The 17,356-nt window shown below is 37.7% G+C and overlaps 1 protein-coding gene and 1 long non-coding RNA gene across 5 annotated transcripts in view; one reads left to right on the top strand and one right to left on the bottom strand.

Moving 5' to 3' along the window:
* The window catches only part of MDFIC (MyoD family inhibitor domain containing), a 52,496-nt gene extending 49,692 nt beyond the window's left edge, over positions 1-2,804 (bottom strand). Inside the window, exons 1-2 of one of the 4 annotated variants that reach the window (XM_083860382.1) lie at positions 2,676-2,804; positions 498-653 (exon numbers count right to left, since the gene is read on the bottom strand). In XM_083860382.1, coding sequence (XP_083716508.1) covers positions 498-588 — 91 coding nt within the window. In that variant the 5' untranslated portion in view covers positions 589-653; positions 2,676-2,804. Of the gene's footprint in view, positions 1-497; positions 654-930; positions 992-1,066; positions 1,196-1,736; positions 1,909-2,675 lie in introns of those variants that run through there. The other 3 variants (XM_083860384.1, XM_083860383.1, XM_083860385.1) reach the window with 3 other exon arrangements.
* Positions 2,805-4,428: 1,624 nt separating this feature from the next.
* On the top strand, positions 4,429-17,074 carry LOC310908464. Its single transcript, XR_014589857.1, has 3 exons — positions 4,429-5,339; positions 6,311-6,401; positions 15,960-17,074. It is a non-coding gene; the product is annotated as an uncharacterized lncRNA (long non-coding RNA).
* The last annotated feature ends 282 nt before the right edge of the window (positions 17,075-17,356 follow it).

Raw genomic sequence — 17,356 nt, 5'->3', positions numbered from 1 at the left:
GTAGTCTCAGAAACTGATTTTAGCTGCAGTATCACAGAGTAATCTAAGAAAAAAACAGCAAAATGACCTCCAACCTGAACAACACTCTTGCTCTTGGATCAACTTTCCATAATCTCCTTCAAGACCTGGAAAGCCAGCTTTACAGGAAAGAATTTCTAAGCACAAACACAAAGCTGAGAAAATCAAAAGTGAGGAGCAACATCTACCTCTGAATGACTGCAGTTTTTCAAGTACTGAAAATCAGGGCTGAGAGCAGCACTTTTTTCTTTTTCTTTTCCTTTTTTTTTTTTTTTTTTATTTTTTTTTTATTTATTTTTTGTTCACTTTTTCATGGGAATTTTGGGTTAAAACAATAAAGTAGTGAAGTGAAAGTGTTACAGAGATACACTGCAGAGGGGAGGGGCAAAAAAAGGGGTTAAAACCCACAAGTCAAACCAGTAAATGCATCATTCAAATATAACGCGCAACAATTACAGAGAAACTTTAAAGCAACTCACCTCGAGGGAGAGAGATCAAAGAGCTGTTTTCAGTCGGAGCTCGCTCTGGCCCTCCAGGCCCCGGAGGAAGAGGTTCTCTCACTTGGGACATCTGCCAGCTCTCTCGCCGAGTTACAGAGCGCCTGCACCCCTCTCCGACAAAACTAACACGCGACCCTGAAGGAACAAGCAAATGAAAGGACTCGTTAACGTATTTTATGCAGAAAACTCACGGCTCTGGGCGAGGGACCGAGGAGGGACAGTAGGGAAGCGGCGGCAACTTTCCGACGCGGCGGCGGGCGCGCCCCCCGCCCCTGCAGCGATCCCGGCGGGCCGGGGGGCGGGAGCGGCCGCGGGGCCGGGGCCGGGGCCGGGGGGTGTCCGGGGGGCCGGGGGGTGTCCGGGGGGGGCCCGTCCGCCGCGGCGGAGCCGGCCCGCAGCGCGGCGCGCCCACCTCGGCATTTCCTCCCGCTCCGCACGGCCCTGCGCCGCGCCCCGGCCGCGGGAGCCTTCCCGTCCCGGCAGCCGCCTCCTCCCGCCCGCCCCGCGCCCGCGGGCCTGCCCCCGGCAGCGCACAGCCCGGCACTCACACCCGCTGTCCCACCGCCGCCGCAGTCACTCCTTCCCCATCATTTCCGGACAATGAAACGTCCCACTCCGGCTGGCGGTGGCGCGCGGCGGGTGTGCAGCTCCTGCCGCCCGCCAGCGACGGGCCGCGGGCTGGGCCGGGCCGGGCCGGGCCGGGCCGAGCCGGGCTGGGCTGGGCTGTGAGGGGCCGGCCCCGGGGCGCCGCGCTGCCCCCCGGCCGCGCCTCCAGCCAGGGAAAGTCCCCTGAAGACCGTAACCCGCCAGACAGAAGTAGGCAAGAAGGGAAAAAGAAACAACAAAAAGCCCCAGGAGAATGTGAGAGGGAGGCTCTCCAGCCCGGGCAGGGTGCGCAGAGCAGCGCTGGCAGCGGTGCGGGGCTCGCTCCCGGGCGGTGTCGCGGACCGGCCGCCACCAGTTGCGCGTCGGAGCGCGGAGCGGCTCGGGGAGCGCCCCGGGCCCTGCCCTCGGCCCTGCCACCCTCCCGGGCCCTGCCGACATCCCTGCCCTGCCTCTGACTGCAGGTAACATGCAGATACAGCCATTAAAAGGACTTCACAGCGGGCACACAGAAATACTCAGAAAACACAAAGAATAGAACAAGCAGTTTTCAAAAGTAGAACAACCCTGAAGTGCAAACTACTTCCTCTGCTACCATCTGCCAAGTAGAGTTACCTGGACTTTCTCCACATAGGAAATAACAGTCCTTTCACGTGGCGCAGTCTGATGTGATTATCAGTCTTGTGCTCTGTTCTTGCCCATGACATGGGGTACTGCAACTCTTGCTCACTTATGTGCTGGTGTCCATGAGCTTTGCCTTGTTTATAGGATTGCAGTATGTCACCTTTCTCGACTGAAGTGTGTCTAGGTTTAAAGTGTATTTTCCTCAAAATTTACAAACAATTTATTTTTTTCTTATGGTTTAGTAAATATGCAGCTTTACTGGTATGTCTCGTTACAGTAAGATATTTAGATATGTATATTTTGGGAAACAAAAGTAGGAATATAAAACACACAAGTTACAGACGAGAGACTATAGCTGATATTTATTTTGATATCACACATGCTAAGCAATATGCTTAGTTATTAAAAGTTAACTTCTTAAAGTTTAGCCTTTCCCTGACATGCTTGCAAAACAACCAGGATAAAGTGTAAATACCTGACTAGGAGCCAGTTCTATGTGAACTCCACACCCTTCAGGGCTAACTCATATTTCAGAAGTCATCAGGAATTTTGCACCACTGTACAGCTTTATTTTTGTCATTGCTGGTGCAAAAGAGAAGTGTGATGAAAGGTGCATATGCTTTCCTCTGGAAAATACTACAGTTTTAAAATATTTCAGTAACCTAAGGTGTTCTTTGGTGCAGCATAGTCTTTCTTTAAACATTTATATTGAAAATGGTGGGGGGGGGGGTGGGGACATGTTTTATGTAGGAAAGAAGCTGTGTTAAAAAAATCCATTTGGGGCAGACAAAGCTATTATTTTACTGTGTATAATATTATTGGTCTCAGTATCTACACTTTTCATCTATGCAAACATTGCATAACTTTCCACTGTCCCCTCCTTGCTGTCCCAGGGGCAGAGTGATCAAAACATAAGGTAGAACGACTTACCTCAAACTCCCAAGTGAGTCAGTAGCAGAAGAAAGGTTATGACTCACTCTCAACATACAAGCTTGTGTTTTTCCCTCTGAAACTGGAAACATAGCAGAGAGCTGTGGGAGGAGTAATAATTTAGCCAACCACACCCTGCTTCCAAAATATTTCATTGGATAATAAGTGCCTGTGAAGAGCTGATACTATCCAGGATTGGTGTTTTGATGGGTTTTTTTACCTTATCTATGAAACCCACATGGCAAACTCCCGTGACGTTCAGTTTATCTTTTTTAAAAAAATGATGGAATGAGCTCACCCTGACAAGGTTCAGTTGTAGAGTTCAAAGCAACTAACTGAATTTACAGGATCTTCAGCAAACACTACAACTGATGCAGTCGAAGATTGTTCTGAACAAAATCAAATTAAGAAAATGTAAGAGAATTCAGTACACAGAAAGCACAATTCACCGAAATAGTACATTAAAAATATTATGCAATACGCAACACATTACATACCAGGGGCTGTGATTATAAAGGACGAGTGCAGATGTGGTCCCTGTTAATGAGATGCCACAGATTGGCAAAGCTCACTGGCGTATGCACTTCCTTGACCGTAAAACATACTTCTAACAAATACTCAGCAAATCTAAAATATTTGTTGTATTACTTTCCTGTAAAATGCATATTATTCCAAAATATTTTTGACAATGCTCAGAAGTTGGCAGTTCAGATACTAAAACCAGCAGCTTTGCAAGTAGGCTACAAAATTGAGATCTATTGTATCTTATATAGCAACTGAGTTACTGGCTGTTGCACATATGTATTCCAACATAGTCTTCCATTGCTAAGCCATAAAATTCAGGTCTTGTAGGCAATTAGTGGCAAATCTTGGGAAGATGTGAAGAGAAATTCAAAAGCCTCGTAAATAGAAAATAAATACAAAAGTTTGTAGGCAAGTAAAAAATTTCATGAAAGAAAAATAAAACCCACCAAAAATCCTCTGACCAAAACAACCTCGCAAAAAAACAAGGAAAAAAAAAAAGCCCAAACAAGCAAAAACCCAAAAAGCCCCCAAAGCATCAATCACACCCTGTAAAGAACCCCCCACACCACCATTACCATGAAGAAAACCTTCCAAGTTTCTTTCTCTATTAAAAAAAGATTCTTTAAAATGCAATTCTATTAAAAGTGCACAAAATGTAGAGTATAATCCTATGTCTTCAGAACAAAATTGTTTATCAGTATTTCCTAGACTGAGCTCCTACACAAGCCATGCAAAAGATATTACCTGCTGTCAAAATAGAATTGTCACTGAAAAAAGAAAGTGCTCTATTAAGATACATGTTGTTTATTTTGGGCAAACCCACAGCATTCCAAAATTAGCAGCTGCAGAGGTTGTTTACTCATATTATTAAAAACTCGAGCTATATTTCGAGCTTGAATTTTCCAAGGCTAACTTTTAGTGTTTGTGGGTTTTTGGATTCCAAATAGTTTGCGTTGGAGGAAGCTATGGATAGCAGAGATGCCCATCTCAGAAACGCTGTAGGAAAATGTAAGGAAAACTCTTAAAATAAAAAATGTGATCAATAGCTATTAGTTAAGGATCAATGAAGGTCTAGGTACTCAAATTTTCCCCCTATCCTAACACTACCCTCTCCTTCCCCAAGGCTACTCTTTAACTGATGCTGATTTCCTTTTGTCAGGAGGAACAGAGGAAGCTGAAGACATTTTACTTCCCTCTTAAAACCTTTAAATATTTCTCAATAATGGACAATAATGTTATTGAATCTTTTTGTGATTGACTGCTTGTATCTAGTAGCTGTGATTTTGTTATTTTTCTGCTATGCCTGAGAACATTATTTTCAATTTTGTAATATATAATTTTAGCATATGCATATCATTCTAAACTTCACCAGTCTTTTCAGTATTAGGATCATGGCAGGATCTCTGTCCTAAATATCTTGTAGTGTAGCAATGCTGAAATGGAAGGACAGTTATAGTTAAAAGGGCTAAATAAAAAACTTGGAGTTAAAATTAAATTATATTTTAAATTAACGTAATTACTAGTTAAGCTTTTTTAAAAATATAATTTTAACTATAGATTAAAAATAGAAATACCCACAATATATGTATAAAAGGACAGTAAAAGAGAATTTGAAGGTCACTCTTAAGCTTGGTTTGGAGTACTTTTAGTTCCTGGTGTTAATGACCTAGATTTTATATTACCCTTCTGCAAAGCATCCTGTAAAAGTCATGTAAATTGTTAGGTGCCGGGGCAAAGCTGGTTGCAGCTATAATCTAGATAAGGACTTGTACTTCATAAAGCCTGAAGTGCTGTAGGATTGATGGTGCCTTCGACACCAGCTGGTCCTAAAAGGACAACCAACCCCTTTTAGGCCAAGGAAATCCACCTCCAAAGAGCACTAATCAAAACAAATAAACAGATGAATGTCTAAAATGAAACTAGAGACATGCAGCCTTAACTCCATCTGTAACCAGAACTGAAATAAAGATATGCATTATCTTTCAGAGAGCAGCTTGTTTCAGTAATGCTGTGTCTGGGAGCAAAAGGGTTTTCTATGATAAAGAATCCTTATCCAGGTTTAATGTGTTTCTGCCATGAGATGGACTCCACAGTGGGGACAAGGGGAATATGAGTCTTAATGCTTTCTGCCAGCTCAAGGTATTTTTCTCCGTTTTGTTTTTGTTTTTAGACTAAGTATAAGAAATATAGTAGTATAAGAAAAAATTTCTGTAAAATATTGTCTAACACAGGTGCTAAGGATTTAATTAAAATTGATAAATTATTAAATTAAACAGTGAAGATTCTCTGAGATTATTTTTTTCTGAAGTAGCTCTAATGAAATTCAAGGAGTTGCATGAAGATGAATTCCACTCAACAAGCTTTGTCCTGCTTAGGATGAAGCGCTTCACATGGCCTGGCTTATGGTAGTTTCAGCTATTCCTTGGCAAGCTCAAGCAAGTAGCTCACTCAAGCAGGTAGTAGATCTCATGAAAAATAACAGATCATATATTGAAGCATGGAAAATGATGTTTCATCACAACAAATTGTTGACTAGTAATTCATTACAGTCCTATAAATAAGTCAAGAAATGTTGAATATACAATTACAGCTGTCCTGGATTGCAACAGTTAATTATTTTGCATATATTCCTTCAGTTATTCAGCTTTTCACTTTACAGTTAATATTGAACCTTCATTAATAAAAAACTTATTTAGGACATTAGAAGAAACTTAAAATTCAACAAAAAATAATTTTACAAACGCTGTACTGATTTTTAAGGCATTGAAGATTATTTGGAACTTGTAGTGACAGTGAAGATCATCACAGCAAAGGCAGGTTTTGAGTTAACTGGGCAGGAATTTTAGGGGAATATTGATTTAAAAAGGGTAGCTAGCTGAACACAGACTATTGTAATATGAGTTATAGAGAGACTTAGTAAATTTATAATCACTTAATGAATTTGCCTGCAACGTTTAGTCCTAATAATTCTAGAGGCTGTATTTATAGCATACAAAAAACAAAACAAAACAAAACAAAACAAAACAAAACAACAACAACAACAAAAAAAAAAAAAAAAAAAAAAAAAAAAAAAAAAAAAAAAAGAACTAAATATTTCTGATGCTTTTCAGGTTAACGAGGCTTCTTATGCTTTTGCACCGTGAGAAGTATCTGGATCTGGCATTATTCTACATTAGTATTTCATGCACATTCCTTACAATTGTGAGTATTCATGAAATTTACATTACCTTTTCTCAGCAGTATCAAACTAATCACCAATATCAAATGATGTTTTAAAAAATACCTTATCTAGAATGCTACAAAACCAAAAATATTTCCATGTGAAAAGAATATCTAATCAATCTGTTCCCAAAAATTTTAAATCTGAAAATACTAAACCAAGTATGTTTTACAAATAGAATAAATAATGCAGTGGAACAGAAGACTATATGTTAAATTGCCGTGTGAGGTCACGTTAACTCATCCTGAGTTCAATAAAAATTTAGTTAATTCTGTGCATCTTTGAGTTCATAATATGGAGTACAGATGCTCCTTTTGAGCTGCAAGAGAGTACACTGTGAATGAGTATTAAAAATACTGTGCATTCTATTTTATATTTTCATAATATAGAATGCTCTTACTTACATATTATGTATTATTCCTCATACATATTCAGAACATATATTGTAACAGTTCCTTTGGAACCACTAACACGTAAGCTGTGAATGTGTATTAACAGCCAAATGCATTTGCATATTATAAGTCCATAATACTGAATGCACAACCAAATTGTTGATAAAAAGTCAATGCTATAGATAGAAACAGAATTTATTTTCTCATGATTCTCACTCACAACTGAGCTATCTTGCAGTTATTTCTTACCCATATCTTAACAACTGGAAAAAGAAAAAAAATGCCAGTACAACAGCTGGGAATTACAGTTTTCTTGAAGTAAAATATTTTGTGAAGGTTTTTGCTCTGTATCATAGCCAATATTTCCTTAATTGGCTGAAAAGATATGCTTCTGGTTTTTTATTTTGGTATCCATATAGACGACTGGACCAAACTCTTAGCATCAAGTGCTCATTCAGATAGTACATGTAAAATTCAGATCATAGGAAAAAGAAACATAATTATAAACCTCAGTCAGCCAGTCAATTCCACTAATATTTTTTACTATCATGATTTTGTTTATTTGTATATTTGCCTAAAATAATGGGGGAGTGTTGCCAGCCAGGAATGCAATTCACTACATTGAACAGAACTAAATTTACAAAATAATATTACACAATAACATAATTACAAAACTTCATTTGTATTAAAAAGTTATTGTTTGTTTAGATTGACAGATGACCATTCTGGCAACCCATGCAAGTAAGGATGGAAAAAGACACCATTTTACTTTTCTAAAACAGGGAATGGAGAAAAATAGTCTTCTGCCAAAGTTTCTTAGAAAAGTGAAAGTTATAGAAATCTTAGGTCCAGGTCTGATCTAATTCTGAGACTTGCTTCTAGTATGGGGATTTTCCCCAGGAGGAAAAAGAAAAGCTAAGGACCAATTGCCTTTTGCCCAGTTTTCTTCCTCATCCTGTACAGTTGCTGAAATAACCTGAAAGACACAAGAGGAAATTACCTATACCATTCTGAAGGACTGCATAGCTGTTATACTGACTATTAGTTTTCGAATAATTTCAACTGTATTATTTTAATAAGCAATACTGAAAGTTACTTTATAGTTCTGATATCACAACAGAGATATTAACTCCAAAACATTTTCAGTTATACTTTCTGGATATTAATGCCAATTCTAAACCACCTACCATGCAGGAACCAAATATTTACACAAGACTATCATAATACCTCAGCTAAAATACCAATAAAATCAGAAAACACAAACTAGATTTAAAATTACTCCCCTTTAGCTGGTATTTTTGGATCCCATCTAGGAGATGCAGTCCTGCACAGTGAATGATGGCACAATGATACTGCTCACTAATATGTGTAATATCTGCCACATATCAATGAGAGAGAAAGAAGGTATTATTGTATATGTGTTTGTGTGTGGACATAAAATCACTGGAATTTTAGTGTTTTGCCTTTAAAAGAAGTTATTACTTTTTAGTTTACTGTAGGAGCCTATAACAGTGTAAAATTCTTTTGTTTCCCCTTTACTTTTTCTGTTGTTTATTTCAGATATTTTAAAGTATTAATGAAAATGCTGTATAAGTCATAATGCTAGAGTGTAACTTTATTTCATATTTTATATTTATAAGATTTATAAACAGAATCCTGTAAATTTATAAAATCAGGTTTTTTGAGGTCAGAGCTGTGGGGTTTTTTTCTTTTATTACTGTAAATATGATAGTTTGTACTCAGTTGTTTTGTACTTTTAACACACTTGCTGCTCCCTGAGAGAATGTTTCAAGATAGAAATGCCAGCAGACTAAATTACCTTGGTAATCAGTGATCAACATAAGCAAATGAAATATTTTTCTGTAGTTTTACAAAGTGATCTGTGTATTTTCTCAATAAATTATTTGCATTTTTTACTGTATATGGTTTATTATAGTCAAAGTAAAATTCTGATAACCATGAACTACAGACAAGGAAAATTTAAGCAATTGTGGCATGGATGCTTTCACTGTCAAATCTCTGGTGTTCCAGTCCTAGATCTCTGACTACTTCCCTATTTTTTTTTCCCAATTTTGTTATTCAGTAATTTTATTATATATATATATATATATATATATATATATATTTAGGTTTTTGGGGTTTTTTTTAAGTTAGATTTGGTTGCATAACAGTGGTAACCAATCCTGACCTGATCCAGTGCTTTGCACTTTCAAGCACTTCTACTCTGGTCTTCAAAAAGACTTGACATCTGGGTTTTAGAATAAAAGGTACATTTTTTTATCAATTTGCACCATAAATATGATTAAGGGGAAGACCAAATGAGTAGCAAAAACGCTAGTGCCATTTTCTCTCATGGCTTTGTCACTGGCAGTGGCGATAGCAGATATTCCCGCCCACTCCACTTTTCCTCACTCAGAACTGTCTGTTCTGAAACTCGGAATGGGAATGGTCCTCCTAAGATCATCCTACATTGTCAGCCCAAAACCGTAAATACTGCTCACCAGAATTGTAAATTTCTTCTTCAAATTGCCATTTGTGAGTAATGCTGAAGAGAATCATATAAAATTTAGAAAAGAGTTATTCAAGTGCTCTCTCAAAAATGCACTAATATTACCAAGGTCTTATTTTCTTGAAGAAAAAACCAAAATATACACCTGGAAATTTATGTGAAGGAGCACTCAAGGCATATATTCAGTATGTATCCCTTTCTGCCTGTCATTGTATATGGGATTAATATGCCAAAAAAATTTTAAAAATTAAATAATTTGCTACAGTGGGGAAAAATATGGAAGTTAATCTTCAGAAACATAGAATTTATCAGCCATTTATTTTCTTGATATAAAACTGTAGTTGGAAAAGGCAATACATGAGGGTAAGCAGAAACACTAAAAATGCTGGTTTCCCCCATTTAATACCAACAAATAACACTCTTTTATGGCATCCAAAGCTTCGAATCTTATCACAAAACTTATTACATACTAAATTCTCCTCTTGTAAGAGATTTCTTATTGAATGAGAACTGATAAATAGCACCAAGGTCATGACAGGAGAACTTCTTAAAATAAAACATAAGATATCCTGTCTTTTTCTCAATATAAATGGTTGAACTTGGGAACAGTAGAGTCACTTAGGCTTCACATTGATGAGAAAAAATCAGATTCTTGACCCATGGATACAGCAATTTGAAAACTAGTGCAATAATTTCCTCTACAGTTTGCAGGGAAATGCATAATTTGGGATTTTGGTACAACAAAGGGAAGAAAATACACCACAGATTTCTATACATACCCTCTAAGTTTGTGTGCCTAGACACCTGTAGTTAACTACACTCGCAAGGTGCATGCATAAAGGATATGCTACAGTAGACCATGAGATTATACATTTATCCTCATTTGTGAAGGTAGATGCCTAGAACTCATGAATGGAAAAAGATATGTTATAAAGTATTTAATCCTAATCAATATTTATTAAAGGAGACAAAGTAGCAGTAGCACAAACCTATGTTACTTTACTAAAAAACCAGCAAGCTGGCAATTTTTTTTTCATGCAATAATTAATGAAATTTTATGATTTATTTTAACCCTGAAGTGGGTGTTTTGAAACTCTGATTATATTAATGTACTAAAAGAAATACAATTGTCAGTTTCATTAAGCATGACAGGTAACAGTTTCAAAGACAAATGCTGAAACTTGTGAAAATTGCAAGTTCAGGTTGAAGTGACACTATGGTATCAGTGGGATGGAATTGTGCTTCTCACTGCATTAATCAATACTAAAATTTATTTTTTAATATGTGAAGAATGTTTAGTTTCATTAATTTATTACTAGATTCTTTCTACTTATGTCTTTCTGTCTTTGGATTTCTGTCTTTTATTTTAAAATATTCTGTCTGTTTATAAATCCACAGCCAATCTCATAAAATATTACTGTTAGGAAAAAAATCAGTTTTCTGCATACCATGTGCAGTTTGTGATATTGCTCATATAACTAAGTCAATCAAAGGAGACATGCCTCTGTTAAAACTGGAAAAGTACTATTGTCTCCTGTGCTATACTCTGTGCAATATCAGATTTACAGTTGTTCACTTTATGATATCTCACTCATCTTTGCTAACCACAGGCTACACCTGCAATCCCCTAGCATTTTTAATTTCCACTTGTGAATACATAAACTACTGAACCAAGTCAGCATTGTATTTAGCTTAGCAGAGCCTGTATCATAGGTTACAGGTTCAATGCTCTTGAGCTGGAACTGAGAGGATCTTGCCATAAAATATTTTCATTACAGCTTTATAGTTCAAATACAAGCACACACATGCTCCATCCTTCTGTCCATAGATGGGGTTTACTTATGTTGCACTTTATGATAGCCCATGTAGTGGAATTTTAGTACTTTGGGGTAAGTGAACAGCTAAAAACTTTAATTTCCAATGCAGTTAATGAGCAGTGGTAAGGTTTGTGTACAGTAGACTTTTATGGACAGCTATCAGAAAGAATGCTTACAGCACCTGGATAGGATAGAATGAACAAATATTTGGACTATTTTCTCTAAGTGCGGATAAATAATGTATAGATTATAATTGATAGATAAATTTCAGAAATCACAAGAATGAAACCATTTAATCACTCTCTTCCACAATACTATGAAGTCAATACATGAAGAGTTTCTAAAGCAAACTATTAGCTCTGTGTTGGGATACAAGGGTTTTTCCAAGGGAAAATATAGTTAGTAACTAGTATCAGACAGTACTGAAACCTACCCCTGTCAACAGGTCTAAGCTTGCTAGGGGGAAAACATAATGGAAACATTATCATGTTGAATGTAAATGACTATGAACCTGTTGGTAGCTTGCTCTGCTAACTGCACATATCTCTGCTGTCTGCAGTCTGTGTGAGCTGTAGGTTATGGAGTTGCAACTTATATTGCTCTTTACATCTCCTGTACATCTGGCTCGTTATTCCCATAACCTGCCAAAATTCACATATAAGTGGGTATTGTCTCTTAAACTTATTAATCCGGTTTGATTAAGAGACAATGTTTGTAGTGGAGGAGTATTTGGGGCAATTTATGGCTTTTGAGAGTGATTAAATGCTGAAATGGAGCTGAGGCATTTGATAATCACAAGAGCTATTTAGTGTTGGAATATTCCAACCACATGACTATTTTCTCATTAGCCAGTAAGAGAAGTACATTTAACAAAAAACATTAAAGAGACATATTTTTGTGGGTAAATGAAGGTTTGAAAGCGGCTGAGAGCCCCAGCTCATCTCCCATGAAGGCAGGCATAGGTAAATTTTGTACAGAATTCAGGAGTATGTTCCTCTCCCCAAGAGAAGTGCTAGGGACAAATAATTGCCCAAGGGAGTTACCTGCATTGAAACTGCGGGCTGAGACTGAGGTGTGACCATCTGTGATTTGAGTTAAGATTTATGACTCATTTTCATATTGCCACTCTAAGAGGGTAACAATTATCATCTGCCAGACTGACCTGTTAGCACATGTTGGAAACAAGTCCAGCATGGCAGCAATTCTCTGGTCTCATGGGAACAAGCCCGTTTCAATTATATCCCCAAAAGTATAGATGAAGTAATGATTGACACCTTAGGAAGAGGCCATTACAGAATTTGAAGGGAGGTTCTGGTGGAAAAATCTCCTAAGAGCTTGGAGAAGAATTTGAAGTTGAGTTTGGAGCGTTTTTTTTTGTTAGTTAATGCTGTGAGTTATAAGTAAAAGACCAATGCAAGGATATTACTTCATATTTATTTAGACAGTGAATACCAAGAAACTCAAATCATTCCCACACAGTACCCTGCTGCATACAAAACAGCCATATTTGGTTAATCTGGGTTTTTTTACAAAAGGCATTACTGGTACTCAGGTTAAAAGGAGGTAATGTCTTCTGCAGCTGAATGCTAAACCCGAGAACATTAGTTTGTAATCTGGTGATTTCCAGAACTAATCTGATGAAATTTCTGATCATCATTCTCCCTCCTCCTCTGAACTCATATGCATCAGTCTAAAGCTATAAAAAATTCAACCCTTTTAATTTAATGGAATTGAAGAAGGAAAGTGGAAGATGCTGAAGAGTTGGGTGGGCAGAGTCTCTCTAAGCAGGAAGCAGGTAACTTTGCTCCACTGGCAAGTTGGCACTTCCTTGAGTGTTAGTCAGAAAAGAAATATAATAAACATCTTTGTCCTTTTCACCAACCACCAAATAAAAGAAGACCTCGTTTACTCCAACAGTTTTCTGTCTTCAGCTTTCTGATGTTCTCACTTCATATCCACAAACGATTCACAGAGACACCAGGGAGGAAATCTGAATTGGTGAACATACTTAATAGTGTTTTTTAAACAGCATTCTGGCAAGGACAGGAGATGGACTACAACTGCACAGTAAAATACATCAGTACTTTTATTATAAAAATTCTGAGTCCCAGCTGCATTTCTTTGACCATAGTTTCTTCTGCATTTTTTTTTCCCAACACAGGAAACCCCAACTCTTCTCAAATCTACCACAAACTTTCGCTGCATCTATAAGCAAAGCACTTAATCTTTGTATGTCTCCTTCTATGAAATAGAATGGCAGTAGTTATTTCCCAGGAAGGTTAAATTTGCCTGGGATCCTGGGATGCTGGGTACCAGTGAATTCCAAGCAGTTATTATTTGTTAAGACTCTCAAGGCAAAAAATTTGCAAAATCAGTGAACACACCTGCAAATTATCTTCACCAGGCCCATGTCAGGGGTCTCCATTAAGAGGCACCGTTACCAGATTATTAGTCTTGCCTGACTATCAGCGTTCCAGTCTGGCCGTTCTCACCTGTGGTATTATTGACAGAGAAGGCTTCACCCACTTTCACTTTTCTCAGGCAGTCAGAAAGGATGTGATGACAAAATCAGAGCTACCACCAAGATAGCAGGGTAGTTATCTCTGAAAACATACTGGGCCACAGTTTCAGAACAATCCCACAACATGATTTAGAAGTTGACAGGGTTCTTAAAGACATAACAAATCAGCTTGTTCATTCTTGGGATGATAATACCATTTCACTGAAGTACATCTGAGTTCCTTTTACATTTTCTGTGTGCAGCAAAAAACTCCATAACAATACTGTTGAGCCTTCTGAAATGAATACCTCTTGAAGCAATAAATCTGTTAAAGAAAAAAAATGGTTTCTGGGCACCTGGGCTATGTGTTTAAGGATTTGAACTTTACTAATGCCTAAAATCTGGGGAAAAAGTCCAGAAAGGACACCCAATTAGAAGGATATTGACTCATCCTGACAAAGAGGTGGGGGGAGGGAGAAAGGGAGGAAGGAGGGAAGAGATCAAGGCTCACAACAAAAGGCCTATTCATTTATAACAGCTTGGCTGTGGAACCATTCCAGCATGCTTAAAAATACTTTATCCATTAGTTGGGAGCTCTTTTCTAAGTGACAACTTGCTGCCCACATCTGACCACAACCAGCTCCCTTTTCACACTGAATGTAGTGAGGTTCACGTTGTCAAAAGCAGCTTGTCACCTCTTCTGGACGTTGTAAAGAGGTGAGGCAGAGTAAAGCAAAGGTGCCCTGTGAGAAACAAAAATCCCTGACCTCCAGCATATAGCGAGGGGGAGGACAATGCCGTTCAGTTCCTCCCAGACTATTTTTAAAAAAAAGAGAACAAGCGAGTACAGCATTTAACTAGAGTTCTCCTTGCATGAAAAACAGGAAGAGCATTTTAGGTCAATCAAGTTATTAAAAATAAGATATTTTATTTCCTCAGTATATGAGCTCAGCGATAGTCCTTTGCAATTTTATATGAGGCTCTTTATGCTAAGCTCTGATCACACACCTGAATAAAATCATCAAACATTTCACCAACGTTCCTACATATTAGCCAGGAGATATACATTTTTAATTACAAATACTAAATACTTGTTGAACAGCAGGATTTTTAAATCAAATTATTCTCTCCTAGGAACACTTCCTCCTCAGTTATAAAGCGGTATAGTTGGAACTATTAATATTTTATGCTGGGGACTGTGGATACAACTTCATACAAAAGCTTTTCTTTATCTGAAATGTGACTGTTGTTGTAAAATTGGCACTCCTGTCTTTTCACAGTATTTTGCCGCATATGATTTCAGAGTGTAGTTTGAGGAAAATGAATGTCTGGTTTAATGTGTGTTTATTTCTCTTGACACGTACATTGTGTCCTTATGTTAGTTTGCATTGAGACTCTGGAGAAGATTCTGGGAGAATACTGTGCAGTTGATCTTCTCATCAAAGTATCAGCTTTTCTAAATGTGTCATTCAGCTACAGCAAAAAGTACTCTATATTACAATATATGCTATCCGATTCACCTTCTTACAAGGATCATCTTTGTAACCTTCTCTCATGTGGATATTCTTAATAACAACAGCTTTATGTAAATGCAAAAAGACTACATATGTATCTACAGTATCTATTTAAAGTAAAAATATGGGGGGAAAATACTTAGGTTCCTATAACAAAGTATTCAATAATTTATATTAGGGGTTTTGATTTTAGATATAGAACAACAAGGCTTGTGAGCATTCCTTGATTTCTTTTCTTTGTTTAGCTGATTACTTTCAAGCTAGCATGCAGAAGCAGTGGTTAAAGTTGGCATTGTAAATAGATATTCATATTTGTCCACTTAGTTACTCCTGAACATGGTTGTAGGGTAAAGAACTAAGTGTACAATAGCTGTCTTTTTAGTTTCCTAAGACGAGATAGCTCTTTACGTAGGTTTGCAGGTACCTTGAAATATTTATGAGCAATACAGTATGGATTCTAAAATGTATTTCCTTTTATGGATATCGGCATGTTGTAACCCAGCTCTGCACAACACCTAAAAAAACTGGCAGAGCAAGATCAAACATTTGTTTACATCTCGCTTTAAACGAAGTATTTTACTTTGGCTGGTCTTTAGGTGGATGTAAAATTACATAATGCAGTAAACCACAAGCTAGATAGAAAAGAAAGACCACAGGTCACACTATCCAAAATTAAGAAGCAAAGTCTGGTCATAGTTTTATCATGAGAAGTGCTATCTGCATTTTATGTGCAGTGCTGGGCTTGTAAATGTTTCTAATTTATTGGGGCAATGTATCCAGATGTTAATAGCTCATTTCATTTTCTAGACTACATCAAAGAGCAAGATGACATCTATGCAATAGCAGGAATGGAAAGACTTCCTGAATTCTGAGCCAAGATGCAAGGCAGTATCAGAAGCCTTCCTGTCACTGCCTGTATTCTGTCTTCTGATGAGTTGGCTGGTTGGAGTTTTATATTTAAGAGCAGTATTTACCTACTGCATTGCAATGGAAGATTAATTCATTTGCATGCCATGTGAAATATGAAGTGTGCTCGGAAACAGATTTTAATTGTGGAAGTTAGAGTGCTGCTATCAATCTGTGCAGGAGAAACTACTTGGTAGTGTCTGTTGACTTTAAGGTCCTTGGTCTCTCTGTGAAACATCAGGGCAGAAGGAAGGGGTCTCAGGGACAGCCACCTCTTTCTAATCCACAGTGGGAAATGCCCCGTGGCCCTCAGCCAGAGGGCACTTGTTCAGACTGCTTCCATGCCCTTATGTCAGGTGAGGTGTTGAGCCTTGCATAAAGTTCTCATTCCCACCTGGGTTTCTCTGTCAAAAGTACTTTTAGCAGAGGTTGGATCTTAATGTATATGCACAGATGTTAACCAGACAAATTGAACCCTCAAGCAAAACCAAGGATGATCAACCTGTCTATATAGGTGTAACTCATATATCATGTTCCACTTTGTTATTGAATTCTAAGTTGTGGGGCTAATGGATTCCTTAAAACAAAGAAACATTTAGGAATCCCTAACTCATCAAACATAAGCAGTCTTAAGCCAGATATTAGTACCAAAAGAAACTGATTATTAATAGCAATATTACAATGAATACCTCAAAACCAAAATGTCACTATTCTTTTTGTCTACAGAAACAATGTCCTGTTCTCCATCCATAGCACAAAACTTTGAGGCGCATTTGCATATCTTAATAAATTAAAGAAATTTTTCTAGAAATAAAACTGTAACAAATAAAACATGAAAAAATTAAGAACTTATTAGTCCTGTCTTTATAGGAATATATAAGGAAATCAATGGTTCTTTTAATTAAGTATATAAAATAAGGAGAGAACATAATAGACCACTCATCCCTGTATCAGGTAAGAGCAAATTCAAAGTACCTCAATACCTTGTCTCTAATATTAGCCTGGAGAAGGATGCCTCTGCAAAAACTATTTCATAGAATATTCTATATTTCTATATAGATTTTTTTCTATATTTCATAGAATCATAGAATGTTAAGAGGTTGGAATGGACCTTAAAGATCATCCATTCCCAACCCCCAATGCTGTGAACAGGGACACCTCCCACTAGCCCAGGTTACTCAAGGCTTTATCCAACCTGGCTTTAAACATTGCCAGGACTGGGGCACACACTTGTCCTCTCTGGGCAGCCTCTTCCAGTGTCTCATCACCTTCACAGTGAAGAATTTCTTCCTAATATC

The sequence above is a fragment of the Zosterops lateralis genome, assembly GCF_965231275.1.
Source record: "Zosterops lateralis genome assembly, chromosome: 4".
NCBI lineage: Eukaryota > Metazoa > Chordata > Aves > Passeriformes > Zosteropidae > Zosterops > Zosterops lateralis.
This window is presented reverse-complemented; position numbering and strand designations above follow the sequence as displayed.